This window comes from Camelina sativa, chromosome 16 (assembly GCF_030686135.1).
Source record: "Camelina sativa cultivar CO46 ecotype springtype chromosome 16, ASM3068613v1".
Classification (NCBI taxonomy): Eukaryota; Viridiplantae; Streptophyta; class Magnoliopsida; order Brassicales; family Brassicaceae; genus Camelina; species Camelina sativa.
Window position 1 is genome coordinate 24,626,282 of NC_141895.1, and position 14,153 is coordinate 24,640,434.

Consider the following 14,153-nt stretch of genomic DNA (forward strand, 5'->3'; position numbering starts at 1 on the left):
TCTTCTTTGATTAAAAACCCATCTTGGGCCTATTTTGGCCCATTTGTTTTTTTTAAGGCCTTCATATTAGAGAGAGAGAGAGAGAGAAAGGTTGCCGAAATTGACCAAGTCAGTCTCCATTCTATCTGAGTCTGACGTTTCTGTATGTGGAAGACTACAAAGATTAGAGAGATGGTGTCTCGACCACTCTGCAGCACATCCTCCAGCATCACGGTGACATTGCGTCCGCTTCCAAACTGAAATCACTTGCCACACTCACACCCTCCTACTGCTACTACCTCGACCTCGGTGGTTTTTTGAACTCTAAATTAAGCATCTCAGCCCTGGTGGAAATGGTAGCCATTACTGTTAAAGAGTCCCCGAAAATCAAAGCAGATTGGCTCAAGCCTGTCCTGGAGGAGAATATAAAGGGATATATTGATATGAGAAAGAGGCGAGCTCTTCTACTTAAAAGCTTCACATTTCTGATCTCCATGGTCGACAAGTTTCAGGGGAAACCCCTTCTTCAAGGCATCTTCTGACCAACCAATTTACTTCGAATATTCTTTTCTTCATCTTGATACCCGCAAAAATTATAATTGGTTTGTTTTGGATATTTTATTTTCTTTTGTATATAATAATTATCCAAATAACCAAAAAAAACCTAAATCCTAATAAAATCCCAAGTTTATAGGATTTTAAAGTAAATAGGTGGGATTCTTAGGAAATTTAGTTCCAGCTTGAATTCTTGTTAATAGATTTTATACCCACAACACAAACATAGCAAGAAGAAAGTATTTTTGAAGACGATCTGATGAAGATAAATAATGTTAAACGAGAAGAAATAGAGATGAGACTAGAACCATATGTATTGTTTTGGATAGAGCGTTTGTTTCTCTTTCTACTTATCATCTTCCCAACATACCTCTTAGATCTTACCATCCCAATCATTCTCTTCACTACTCTTTATGGAATACCCTTCTTCTTCCTTTGCCGCAATCTCTATTCAGTAGGATCATCTGTAAGTATATATATAACAAAGTCTCTTCACAGTTCTTAACTGTATGGGGAAACACAAAAGCCTAACTTGACGTGTTGATCTGTTTGATTAGGGTATTGGAGGAATCTGGCTGTATATATTGGACCGCTCTACGTTTTACTTAGCCTTTCAGTATTATAAACTATTGGCTGGAGGCTTTGACCTCACCTTCCTTTGGCGTCTCACCATTGTCCTCTCCTTCGTGATCCACTCCATTTACATCGTCGAGTATCTCCTTAGATCTCATCAAACCGTACCATCTACTTCACCTCAATCTAAGAATTATGATAAGACTCCCGGTAATTATTTAAACCGATCTAGTTATTGTCTCTATAATTATATGTTTCTTTATACTAAGATACGCCGTCTCTGTTTAATTTTGAAATGAAGGTGATGTGAGCAAGCAAGTGGAGAAGATGAATGAGTTAGTCGAAGATGGGAAGAAGATGGTGACATATATGGAGAATATGATCCATTCAAGTCTTGAAACTCAAAGAAAAGAGTGGGGGGAGTTTCTTGATGAGTTGAGCAAAGATGGGAAGAAGACCATGTCGAAATTGGATGGTATGATCTGCGCACAAATTGGAACTCTGAGAGAAAACATGCGCCTCAATGTTGACGAGGTATGGCAAAAGCTCCGAGATGAGATGAGGTCTAAAGTCGACGAGAATGTCAAAGCTTCACGACAAGATCTTAACAAAGGTATCAAATCTATGGCCGACCAACTCCGTGAGACCTACCTTGCCATGGAGGAAACTACCAAAGAAGCCAAGGCCTACGAGACCTACCTTATCGACCAAACAAACCGACGGGTGATAAGAGGAGATGACGTTGAGGGATTTGCCGAGCTCAGGGAGCAAGTGCAGAGAATGGCAGTGGAGGCTGAGATTGCTGCAGAAGAGCTCTCACGTGTAACGGTGGAGTTGGTGGAGGCAGGGATCCAGCAATGGGAGGATGACAACTTCGACTATCTCGCCTCCCTCCCTCTCATGTATCTCAATCGTAACTAATAAGTATTCGTTAAATTCTATTGTCTCTGCCTTTTCTTGCAGTCTTTATTTTGTGCACTTGATAACTAGATTCTACTTGGATAACCCTTGTTTTCTTCATTGCTTATTTCTTCCTCCAATTACTTTACTTATAACCATAGGTAGTTTGATATAGCTAGGCATGTATCTCAACTAAATAAATCTTACCAAAAAAGTGTCTGCAATTTTTAAAATGGGAGTGTTTTTTGGTAAGGTCCAGTTTAGTTATGCCTGCAAGGAATGCAGTTCCAACAACACTACTATTCAGATGATTAGAGGATAAAACAGTTGCAGTTCCAGCCATTTTCTGAGACATAGTTCAACAACAATGCCAATATTGAGTTATAGGTCCTCAACAATGTCAATAAACATATACGTGGTACTGCTCGATGCGTTAAACAAATGTGAAAATCTATATATTTTGGTTAAAATGTAACCTTTTTGCATGAGTGGTATTTGTTTTGCCGGTCTCAAGACTAATTTTGAGAACCACAAAAATCTATCTCAACATCGAATAAACGAGACGCTCTACATTCGGCTAAAACCACAAAATTGGGATATTGTTCGGATCAAGGTCAAAGTCTATGGTTTCATATAACGGCAGAGTTTGGCCCAAAGTTGAAGACCTGAGTACCTGTTTGACAATGTATGGCTGTTGAGGAGTCATTCTTCGTCAGAGCTGCAGAAATCTAGGACCATCATTTTTCCGGTGGAAATCTCAGGCTTTTCCCTCCTGTGCTCTATTTTCTTTCTCTTAGGCTCATCCTTTACTTGTGTTTCTTTTGTCGATCCTTTCCTGAAGAGGAAATTCCAGAACATCTCCTTTGAGATAACATTTTTACATTAACACAACTCAAAAAAAAAATAACAACTCAGGAGGATGGTACCTCTTCTCTGTAGAAGTATTCACTTCAGATTTCTTGTTTACGTTCTTTGAAGCTGTTTGTCCTGTAAGTCCAAGATCAGTCACATTTCACCTTATAAGCTTTAATTTGTATTGTATCAAAATGAGAAGGAAGAAGCATACTGGCCATCTCATTCAGGAAACGTATTCCTTGTGAGTGTACGTTAGGGGTCACTTTATCCGCGCCACTGCGTAATCATTGTTGGTTTTTAGAATCTGAAAATCGGATTCTGTTCGTTATGTCAAAAGTAAAACACTTGTTGAGAGTTTCCAACCTTAGAGCCTTTCGGAGACCTTCCACTGATAATACTCGGACAGGGTGAGTGGCCTTTTTGTTTCCGCTTCTATCTGCTGGTGGCTCAACTGTGTAAATCCCTTGCGATTTTGGATCTCTGAAAGCTGTTCTCATGTTCCTGAAATAGACAAGCTCCCAAGAATTGTGAAATATTCCAACTCGTGGTATGACCAATCTACGAATTAACAACTAGGTACAAGTAGCATATCCTCCTTTGAGCTCAGTTCTCATTGTAGCAAATTTGTCCGATGCATTCTGTGCAAAAATTTGGCAGTTAGTGAAAAGCATGATTCATTGCATTGACGCATCAGAAAACAAGACCAAGGTATTACCAAAATGTACCAGTTTATGAATCTTGCAGAATGCTCCTTGGCGTCTGAAACCAAATTCAAAGTTGTAACTCTAACATTCAGAAACAATACACACTGTGAGATGATGCATGGCTAAAGTAACTTACTTGTTTACAACAGATGTACAAGTTGTTCCATCTTTCCGCTTGGCTGTGCAGACTCCATAATCAGCCGAAACTCCAAGTTTTACCATTTGTTTAGCTGAGTTGACACTCAATGAGAACTCACATCCCTGCCCAACAAACACAAATTCTTTTTATTTTTATCAAAGGAGATCTAGTTAAAGCCACCAGGCTACTTACTACTCACGTGCAATAAGCTAATGTTATATGCTTACCACTTTGTCCTTGCGAACTGAGCAATTAAAGAGACCGAAAACCGTTCCTGCTTTTTCTGTCTGATTGTTTTTATAAGCATCGCCGAACAAGAACAAGGAGACAGTGTTATCATTTAAGCAACTGATCTTCCAAATGCCATAAGGCTGACCAATGGAGCTTTTTTTGGGTTGTCCTTTCTCTGTTAGCACTCCAATTGTCGCCCAGCAGCCAGAGAGTTTGTCACCCATAAGTAAGTTCCTGTAGAGAGAAACTTGTTTCAGTGAAAAACTCCTCTGCTACCCAAAAGTTAGTTAGTAGTGCTCACCTATCTAGAAAGTGAACTTACTTTATCGTTGGTAACCTGACGAAACGAATATCAGAAAAGTGATCACTGATCTCAGCAGGGCTAAGTAATTGATTCCTACAAGATGTCAAAAAAGATTGGCTAATTCAACAATGGATTGAGATGGAAAAATAAAATAAAAAACAATATGCGAACTATATATAACAAACATTTGGTCAATGAGACCTAATACGCAAGCCAGAAAACTTGTCAATGTCGTTGGCAAAGGAGTTGTTAGAAGAGGCTTTGGGTTTAGTGTTTTTTGGGAGTGGTGGTTTAGGATCGTAGTCAATGCAATCTTGAACAACACTTTTGAAGTCAGATAAGTCAGAGTGACCCCTACGTTTTGGGGATTCATCATCCGTGAGATAACCTGCACAAACATGCCCATTGCATTCAAGGGCAACAACAACAATTAGAAGAAGAAAAAAAAAACAAGCATCAAACCTTATTACGCAGGTTGGAGCGAATATGGCGGAAACCAAGATAATTAATTTTAGTTTCTAACTATGCAATGAATTTGATCGAATCAGATATACAAATCGGAATCTCCGCGTACAAAACCCTAAAAATGGGGAATCTAGAAAAATGTGAAGAGAGGGAGAGAAAAAGGTCACCGGGTGGTGCAGCAGCAGCAGCAGAAGAAGAAGGAGAACCCGGAGGAGTTTCGAGAACCCTATCGTCAAGAGACAAAAGCAGATCAAGATCCTCTTGGTGGCTTCCCATTATTATTTTTTCTAAATTTTCCTCGGATTCCAATCGCCGCGAAGCAGACACAAAAAAAAAAAAAAAAAAAACCTAGTGTACATCTCTCTTCCTCTGAGCGGGAGACTGATTCCGTTACCCGCCGAAACGCTAAACCGGCGTCGTTTATGGGTTTAGCCGGTTCGCAAAATAAAATAAAAAATGGTTTTCTTACCAAAACAATACATTTTGAAAACAAAATAGGTTTTATAGTACAGTTACTATTTAAAACTAGAAAAATCCCTCGTATGTACTGTATGTAATAGAGATAATGTGAGATAGAAAAAATATAGTATTGGGTCCAAATATGCAAAATTACAAGTAAGGGTCTCCTTGTTTTTAGATTTGTTTTTTTCCTTTTTTTCATCACATTCATTTTTTTCTAATTATTCAAATATTTATTAATATATATTTTCTTTCCAAATTTTTTCCACATAAAAAAAATCTATGTTTTTTTCTTGATAATTTGATATGCATTTTGTTTGATGATTTTATTTGACAATATTAAATATTTTTTTATATCTTTGTATCCGTACACTTTTTTAAGTGTACAGATGTTTATACACCTTATTAAGTGTACAGATGCATGTACACATTATTAAGTGTATAGATGTAATTTGTTTAATACTTAGAGTTTCAAATGTGTTTACTGCAATGATTTTGTAAAAATTACATATGTATACTTAATAATGTGTACATACATCTGTACACTTGTGTCTAAACATCTATACACTTAAAAGGTGTACAGACATCAGTACACTTAAAAGGTGTACAGATATCAGTACACTTAATAATATGTACAAACATTTGTACACTTAATAAGGTGTATAGACATTTGTACACTTAAAAATGTATACGGATATGAAAAATGTATATAATATATTTAAAAATTATTAAACAAATTTCATATCAAATTATAAAAAAAATATATATATTTTGTGTATCTATAAAGTTTTCTATAAAAAATTATATCAATAATTATTTGAGAAATCAAGAAATAGAGAGAAAAGGAAAAATACAATAGCAGTAAATGTAATTAATAAAACTGTTGAATAGCAAAAAAGGAAAAGAAAAATAGAGAAACAATATCAAATGTGGATTTTTCTAATTATAAATAATGAGTGTATCATTTTGATAATTATGTTTTAAAAACGTATCCGAACTCCAATTAACTCGATAAAAATCACGTTGGGTAAACCGAATAATTTAATTTTGCGTGACGATTGTGTCGGCACGGCATTTTTTTGTCTCGTAACGAAGTCAGATCAGATGTATACAAAGACTCTCTGCGTGGTCCAAACACGATTGCCAATAACATCCAATAAGAGTTAGCCACGTTTCATAATCAGTTGGGCTCTTCAGTGAGATGGCCCAATATAAGATGCTCATTATAAATTTCATATTAATTAACCAAAATATTGATGTATAATTATTATTATTGATTGATTTGATACAAGCATCTGTATGTATAAGTGATTGCGATAGGATCAAAAACAATAATAAAACATGCTTAATGTAGAAATAGGTATGGGATTTTCTTTAAATCATTATAGAGTAAAAGTATCACATACCATAAGAAACGTAAATCATGAAAAAGATTGGTTTAATTCCCAAAGCGATGTTATTGAATTACAATTATTATTCGAAGAGAGATAAATAGATAATAATAGTAATTAATTAAAAGGGAATAAAAAAAAAATAAAAAAAAAGGAGGCCGTGTCTTTTAGCAGAGCAGCGCACACACTTTGCTTGCCTGCTGGGGGAAACACGATTCTCATTCTCACGACATCTGTTTATCTTCTCCGATTACCACGTCCATGGATCTCAGTCAATGCTCTTTCATCTCTATCGATTAGTCAAAAATTCCCCCTGATCGGTTCCGACGGCGGAGAACTGTCTTCGTAGTATCCTTGTGCTCCTCCCTCCTCCGTCTCTTTCGTCCGCTTCTCGAAACCGACCCGAAAGGGGGTTTTCGTCTTGATCTGTGCTTACGATAAATCTTAGGGTGTGTTCTGTTGTTGGATCTAAAACGCCCCGATGGGTTTTTTTAGTACGATACTAGGGTTCTGTGGATTTGGAGTTGGGATTTCCTTGGGACTTGTTATTGGTTACGTTCTTTTCGTCTACTTGCTGCCCAATGACGTCAAGGTTCGTTTCTTTTTCTTTTCTTTCAGCGATTTGATGATTTTGAGTACTTTTGTTAGATTCCACATTTTTAGAAGCTTACATTTGCAAAATGGAATCAATTTACTTTGTTTGCCCTCTACGAATTGACATTGTTACTGTGTATGTACCGGGGGTTTGATGAGTTAGGGTACACTTTTTTTTTTGTTTTTTGCTGGTGGTGGTGATACAAGTCAAGTCAGTTTGTTGATGGCTTCAATTTGCTTTGCACTTGTAGGATCCTGAAATCCGTGCCATAGCTGACCAAGACCCCAAAGATATGCTACGGATGCTTCCTGAGATACCTCTTTGGGTCAAAAATCCCGATTTCGATCGTGTATGTCATCTTCTCCATTCACATCACGAGTTCCTTCCTTTTTTCAGTCTCTGATGTTCTATCTTCTTATGAATTTAGGTTGACTGGATAAACAAATTTATCGAGTACATGTGGCCTTATCTCGACAAGGTTACATTACCTGGCCTTTCTCGTTTTTGGTGATACTACAGTTTCTTTACCTTTCATTTTCTCATATTTTTGGATTTTTTTTTGTTTTTCTCCCAATCGTCTTTCTAGGCCATATGTAAGACTGCAAAGAATATAGCAAAGCCGATCATCGAGGAGCAGATACCTAAGTACAAGATTGACTCTGTTGAATTTGAAACTCTTACACTAGGTTCTTTACCCCCTACATTTCAAGGTCGGTTAATCATCCTTTCTTCTTCTCTTACTCAATCTTCTCCTTGAGTATCCCGTTCCCATGTTGAAACTAAGACCACATGCTAAAAATGATTACGAATCGTTCCAAGACTTACAAGTTTTGTTTTTTTTTTTTTTTTTTCTCAGGGATGAAAGTTTATCTCACAGACGAGAAAGAGTTGATTATGGAACCATGTCTGAAATGGGCCGCAAATCCAAATATCTTGGTTGCCATCAAAGCATTTGGGTTGAAGGCAACAGTTCAGGTTATAAGATATATCCTTCTATGTGCAAACCAAACCTAAAACAAGAAGCAGCCTACTTATGATTAGCAATCATGATTGTCCCTCGTAACTAAGAAATTTTTTTCAGGTGGTCGATCTGCAAGTCTTTGCTCAGCCTCGTATCACTCTCAAGCCACTGGTCCCAAGTTTTCCGTGTTTTGCCAACATCTATGTCTCTCTTATGGACAAGGTCTGTGATACAATCTTTTTCTTTATAAGGACATTTTTTTGTGTGTACCAGATCTTTGGTAGAGTTTTTCTGTTGTTGACTGTCTCTTGCTACTATGGCAGCCACACGTTGATTTTGGGCTGAAGCTTGGTGGAGCCGATCTTATGTCAATCCCTGGCCTCTACAGATTTGTTCAGGTTGATATCTTTCTTTTACATCATTTAGATCCCTGGCTTGTATGACTTAGAAATTGATTTTTTAGGGAGCGGTACGAAATTGATCAATTTAGGGAGCTACTTACTCTATTTAGTCTTCTAGCTTTATGAAAAGGATTCGTTTCAATCTTATCAGACAGAATGTGCTGATGAAACTGTGACATCCTGTATAATCAGTATATATATATGTGTGTATTCAGTCTCTTATTTGGTGGAATTGGTTTGGTCTTATAGCAGTTGCGTTTCTGCTGGATCAAATATTCATTTGTAGTTACACTGCTGCGTTGATTTTTCAGGAGCAAATCAAGGATCAAGTTGCGAACATGTATCTCTGGCCTAAGACCCTTGTAGTTCCAATCCTTGACCCTGCGAAGTATGCCATATTCCACCTTTTTCTTTTGAGCAATCAGTCCATACCTTAAACCTTCATTTTTGCTGACCGAATCTTAATTTTCATTCTGCAGAGCGTTCAGAAGGCCTGTTGGAATCGTCCATGTGAAAGTTGTGAAGGCTGTTGGACTGAGGAAAAAAGATCTGATGGGTGGGGCAGATCCATACGTGAAAATCAAGCTATCTGAAGATAAGATTCCGTCTAAGAAGACCACTGTTAAGCACAAGAATTTGAATCCTGAATGGAATGAGGAGTTTAAATTCTCTGTCAGAGATCCCCAGACTCAGGTCCTAGAGTTCAATGTGTACGACTGGGAACAGGTAACAAGCTATCCAATGGGTGACATGTGGCATGGAGCAGGATATATGTATAATTTTTGTTTATTATGCAATGCAGGTTGGGAAGCACGATAAGATGGGTATGAATGTGTTAGCTCTGAAAGAAATGGTGCCTGACGAACATAAAGGCTTCACCTTGGAACTGCGTAAGACTCTGGATGGCGGTGAAGAAGGGCAGCCAGAGAAGTATAGGGGGAAGCTGGAGATTGAACTCTTGTATAAGCCATTCACGGAGGAAGAAATGCCCAAAGGCTTTGAAGAAACGCAATCTGTGCAGAAAGCTCCAGAAGGCACACCGGCTGCTGGAGGAATGCTTGTGGTGATTGTGCATTCGGCTGAGGATGTTGAAGGAAAGCACCATACCAATCCTTATGTACGCATCTATTTCAAAGGGGAGGAGAGGAAAACAAAGCACGTGAAGAAGAACAGAGACCCAAGGTGGAATGAGGAGTTCTCCTTCATGCTCGAGGAGCCTCCCATCCGTGAGAAGCTGCATGTGGAAGTCCTGAGCACCTCATCCAGGATAGGTCTATTGCATCCCAAGGTAACACACTCGTTGTACTCGCACAGTAACATTAACAATTGTTGTGTATTGATATAATCTAAAAAATGGTTCTTGATCGGCAGGAAACATTGGGGTACGTGGATATTCCGGTGGTGGACGTGGTGAACAACAAAAGGATGAATCAGAAGTTTCACCTTATCGATTCTAAGAACGGAAAGATCCAAATCGAGCTGGAGTGGCGAACTGCCTCTTGATTTCTGAATTTGATTCAAGAACAAAGAAAAGAGATAATTTGTCTGATGATGTTAAAAACTCTGTGTTGTTGTACAAAATGGGCTTTAACTTTTTAAAAACATGAGATTTGCAGAGCCTTCTTTTATTTGGATTTGTGTGTCTTCCACTTCTCTCCTCTTATGACATTCGGTAGTGTGTGACTCTGTTTCCACTCTCATCTTTTAAGTGAGAAGATGTCTCAAGAGTTATTTGCACTGGACAAGTACCATAAATGATCGAAGAACAACGCATAGTCGAAACCGAAATGTAGTTAGTTGTTGACATTGCTCCCTGCGAGCCAAAATATGTTCTTGGATTCTTATGCTTAAATATTGACTTTAAAAATTATATACCGTATAAATCGTAAGATGTGCTTCTTGACATTAACAGTTTTGGTGTTGGGGTCAACTAATACTATGTAATGAACTTAATGCTTATCAATTTTGTATGAGTCTAATAAATTTAAATATTTGAGTATTTTTTAAAAAAATCTACTGTCTTTAGCTTCAAGTTGCACGATCAATACGTGATAAATAATAGTTGGTCAACTTACATGTTACGACGCTTTATACAATGTCAACTTGATTAAGTTAATATATATGATGATAAAGTTGAACAGTTGTATGTATGCTGTTTGTAAGTATACATATTCTCTCTTGATTCTTGAACCTTTATCATAGCAGAAGACGAAAGAGGAAATAAGATCAAACGACCGAAGGCTTTCTTATGGAGGAAACAAAAACAAAGACGTGAGTGATAAAATACAAAAACAAAATTTATATCCTGAGTATATTGATTTTTATGAACAATTCTGTATGTATATTGTATTAGGTTTCTATTGTCTGACTTGTTTTTTTACAGAGTTGAAAATGTTGAGACCGTTGATGTTTACACAGCAAAAGGTTTGCTTAGTACTGGTCATCGATATCTCGATGTAAGGTAAACATACAAAAACTTATCATTTCGTTTAAATTCTTCTTGTTAACATATAGGCATGTTTAATCTTATTGATATATTTGTTGGTAATTGTAGGACAAATGAAGAATTCGCAAAGAGTCACGCTGAGGAGGCCTTGAACATTCCTTATATGTTCAAAACAGATCAAGGTGATCTCAAATTTTTGCAAGAGTTTCATTTTTTTTTTTTTTAAAGTTGATCACAAATAATAAAACTGTAATTTGGTGTGTACGTAGGTAGGGTTATAAATCCTGATTTCCTTCCTCAAGTGGCATCGGTTTGCAAGAAAGATGAACATTTGATCGTGGTTAGTATCTAATATCAATTGAGTAGTAATTACTTGCTGTTAATCACCCATCGGTTGAAGAAACTTTCATATCTTATAGATTTTAGATATTAGTTAGACCGTTTCCTCATGTGTAATTGATTATACGGTGAAGGCTTGTAACTCTGGAGGAAGAGCAAGCCGTGCTTGTGTTGACCTTCTCAATGCCGTGAGTTTATACATTCATACATTCCATTTAAGTATTATATATATATCCTAATCCTATTCATTCAAATATATATATAGACTTATGTGTATGTCGTGGTAGGGGTACGAGCATGTGGCTAACATGGGGGGAGGCTACTCGGCTTGGGTTGACGCTGGATTCGCCGGCGACAAACCTCCGGAGGACCTCAAGATTGCTTGCAAGTTCCGCGCCAAGGATAACTAAACTGGTTCCGGTTTGACGCAAAAAGAAAACACTTGAAAACTTGATATATAGTGATGTTGTGGTTGTGTTGTGTCTTGTGTGTAATAAAGTCTCAGAACGGTTCGAGCTCGACGAGTTTTAACTCTATGGGCCGTTAATCATATCACAAGGTATAAAAGTAATTTTCTTTTGGAAAAAAATATAATGGATGGTTCTGATCCGACTCCGAGAAGAAACAAAACAAAACAAATAAAAAAGAACTAACTATTAGAATGCTTAAAGATTAATCTTCCCTGGAAAATGTCTGGTAAAACAGAGAAAACAAAGGGAAACTGAAAATGATTGTGGTCGATGATGACAAAACAATGGGAATCTAAAATATGATGGAAACGAAACCATATGTTGGTTCTTCTCTCTGTCTTTATGATAAGTAGTGGTAAAAGGCGTGGCTCAGGAGGCAACATTAACATTTTTCTTTTTTTTTTCATAAGATTTTGATTAAAAAGGAGCTTTTGGTTTGACCAGGTCTAATCAGTTTCAGACCAAAGAGAACAAACAAACTCATAAAGTATTTCGTATTTACTGCTAACACAAGAAAAAGTTTTTACTTTTATTAGCTAAAGTTAATAATACACTCAGCTTTATTTTTTTCTTTTTTCTTTCAGGTACATATAAATAAAATATAGGGCTTTTGTTCATGAAATAGCAATAAATAAGTATTGGTAAGAATATTAAATGTAGTTACGATGAGGAGACAAAGAGAGCAGAACAAAAAACAAGAGTATTAATTTGAAATTATCTCTCTGAATCTCTTAAGTAATTTTGAGTAGAAAACAGAGAAGGAAGCGTGCCTCAGGCATTTTCCACTTACACCCAATATTTTACTTAACAATCCCACATTATATTACTTGTGTAATTATAGCCGTGTTTTTGATATTTTTATATGAAGATAGAAACACATGATTTCATTGCTCTAAAATGTAATTATATCTAAATATATATTACCAAAGTGGTTTTTGATATTAGTTACTCTTGTAAATTACCAATCACTAGATCCATTTGAGATTGATTAATTTTGAGGCGGGGTTCTTGACTGAATAGAAGAAGATTTGTCAGGAAATGTCCTTTTTCATTTTTCTTAATACTTTCAAAGATTTATGACAGTAACATAATAAGAGCTTAGAGACTAGCTCATGCATGCTCTTTTGTCATTATTTCTAACAATGTTATTTTTTTGGTTTATATAATAATATTTATTGAAAAGACAAACCCATTATGAGATGATAGGGTCGTAAATCATAAATATGTCTATATGTATATGAAAAGATGCAACAAGTGACTCCTAATTTCAACTATTTTGTTTTAATATGATGATTGCATAGTATCATAAATTCACCATCATGATTATTTATTTGGGAAGTTATTTAGTATCTCACATAATATTAGCATCAGAAAAGCACCTCAATGAGGTCATGAAGAGGTTAAACCTCTTAGTTAGAAAAAACAAAATAAAAAGCACAAGAAAAAGTAGTAAATATTTTTGTTTTAGGCTTATTACTCAGACTCATGAGGAGGAGAATCTAAAGAAAGAAACAACGTTCACTTGGAAAAAGACAGTAGACTTGAAATAAAAATGAGTTGCGGTTTGTATATATACTCTATATTTTTGTTTTGAGTCAATGCATTTGAATGAGAACATGAATAGTATAGGCATTAACAAACAAAAGATGTCTGTTTTTGAGACCACATGATCTTATAAAAAAAAGAATAATTGGTTTTAGTTTTGTGGTTGTCGACTTTGTTTGTATTGATTTGCCTTAAGGATTTACTTAAAAATATTTTAAAATAACAAACTAACATAATATAATGATCATGTATAAAATAAAATTTACGTGAAAAAAACAAATTCTAAAACGGCACATTTTCTTCACCCAAGTCCTCAGATATAAGATCATCTCCATTAAATATTTCTATTTTTTTCTTTAAAATAGAGTAACTAAAAAATAGAGCATTGTTTTACTCCAATGTATTATTCTATTTACAAAATAGAAGTACTGTAAAAAAATAGAGGTGAGAATAAAGTCCTATGATTTTTTCTATTTTAGAATAAAAAATAGAATAGGATTATAGCAAATGTTGATCTATAGTAAAGATCTAACTCTAAAATATAGTAGAGATGGAGATGCTCTAAACCAAATTTTGAAGTGTATAGAAAGATCAGTGCACTTCGGAATACCCCCTCTAGAGTTAGCAAACAACCAATTTGAGCGCGCGTCAGTATGTTATTCACCTACTTTACTTATTTGCACACCATCATAGATCAATTACTAACATTTGTTTTTTATTTTTATTTTTTGTCGTGCTACTAACATTTGTTTATAAGATCAATGTCATTGTAAAAAGAGTGTATAAATTCGAGAATAATAAGAAACGGTGCACAAATTTTAGAGAGAGAGACATGAATGGA

At 35.9% G+C, this 14,153-nt stretch overlaps 3 protein-coding genes and 1 pseudogene across 5 annotated transcripts; 3 read left to right on the forward strand and 1 right to left on the reverse strand.

Moving 5' to 3' along the window:
• Positions 1-93: 93 nt before the first annotated feature.
• Positions 94-2,127, forward strand: LOC104751756 (uncharacterized). Its single transcript, XM_010473776.3, has 3 exons — positions 94-1,000; positions 1,092-1,317; positions 1,409-2,127. Exons 1-3 carry the CDS (start codon positions 794-796, stop codon positions 2,026-2,028), a joined length of 1,053 nt encoding a protein of 350 aa, XP_010472078.2. The 5' UTR covers positions 94-793; the 3' UTR covers positions 2,029-2,127.
• Positions 2,128-2,440: 313 nt separating this feature from the next.
• On the reverse strand, positions 2,441-5,063 carry LOC104751757 (uncharacterized; annotated as a pseudogene). The gene is made up of 11 exons (XR_015584935.1): positions 4,873-5,063; positions 4,442-4,628; positions 4,259-4,333; positions 3,933-4,170; positions 3,703-3,827; positions 3,588-3,621; positions 3,436-3,500; positions 3,226-3,363; positions 3,074-3,138; positions 2,934-2,994; positions 2,441-2,842 (listed from the first exon to the last, which is right to left on the reverse strand). The product of XR_015584935.1 is annotated as an uncharacterized LOC104751757 (transcript).
• A 1,541-nt stretch (positions 5,064-6,604) lies between these two features.
• LOC104751758 (synaptotagmin-1) lies at positions 6,605-10,140 on the forward strand. The gene is made up of 11 exons (XM_010473777.3): positions 6,605-7,147; positions 7,401-7,499; positions 7,578-7,628; positions 7,737-7,860; positions 8,007-8,125; positions 8,232-8,333; positions 8,435-8,509; positions 8,824-8,900; positions 8,992-9,238; positions 9,315-9,800; positions 9,884-10,140. Exons 1-11 carry the CDS (start codon positions 7,037-7,039, stop codon positions 10,013-10,015), a joined length of 1,623 nt encoding a protein of 540 aa, XP_010472079.2. The 5' UTR covers positions 6,605-7,036; the 3' UTR covers positions 10,016-10,140.
• Positions 10,141-10,632: 492 nt separating this feature from the next.
• On the forward strand, positions 10,633-11,948 carry LOC104751759 (protein HIGH ARSENIC CONTENT 1, mitochondrial-like). 2 transcript variants are annotated; one of them, XM_010473778.2, is made up of 6 exons: positions 10,633-10,783; positions 10,896-10,973; positions 11,067-11,140; positions 11,228-11,298; positions 11,432-11,485; positions 11,585-11,948. In XM_010473778.2, the coding sequence occupies exons 1-6, from the start codon at positions 10,761-10,763 to the stop codon at positions 11,705-11,707; spliced, it is 423 nt and encodes a 140-aa protein (XP_010472080.2). In that variant the 5' UTR covers positions 10,633-10,760; the 3' UTR covers positions 11,708-11,948. The 2 variants fall into 2 exon arrangements, with proteins under 2 accessions (XP_010472080.2, XP_087345904.1); XM_087489778.1 differs by lacking the exon at positions 11,432-11,485 and having other exon boundaries at positions 11,228-11,323; positions 11,563-11,886.
• Positions 11,949-14,153: the final 2,205 nt, after the last annotated feature.

Coding starts and splice junctions, on each gene's coding strand:
- LOC104751756 (XM_010473776.3), top strand. CDS start 794: ATGAAGATAAATAATGTTAAACGAGAAGAAATAGAGATGAGACTAGAA. Junction 1,001..1,091: donor TCTATTCAGTAGGATCATCT/GTAAGTATATAT, acceptor CTGTTTGATTAG/GGTATTGGAGGAATCTGGCT. Junction 1,318..1,408: donor GAATTATGATAAGACTCCCG/GTAATTATTTAA, acceptor TTTGAAATGAAG/GTGATGTGAGCAAGCAAGTG.
- LOC104751758 (XM_010473777.3), top strand. CDS start 7,037: ATGGGTTTTTTTAGTACGATACTAGGGTTCTGTGGATTTGGAGTTGGG. Junction 7,500..7,577: donor AAAATCCCGATTTCGATCGT/GTATGTCATCTT, acceptor TTATGAATTTAG/GTTGACTGGATAAACAAATT. Junction 8,334..8,434: donor ATGTCTCTCTTATGGACAAG/GTCTGTGATACA, acceptor CTACTATGGCAG/CCACACGTTGATTTTGGGCT.
- LOC104751759 (XM_010473778.2), top strand. CDS start 10,761: ATGGAGGAAACAAAAACAAAGAC. Junction 10,784..10,895: donor GAGGAAACAAAAACAAAGAC/GTGAGTGATAAA, acceptor GTTTTTTTACAG/AGTTGAAAATGTTGAGACCG. Junction 10,974..11,066: donor CATCGATATCTCGATGTAAG/GTAAACATACAA, acceptor TGGTAATTGTAG/GACAAATGAAGAATTCGCAA.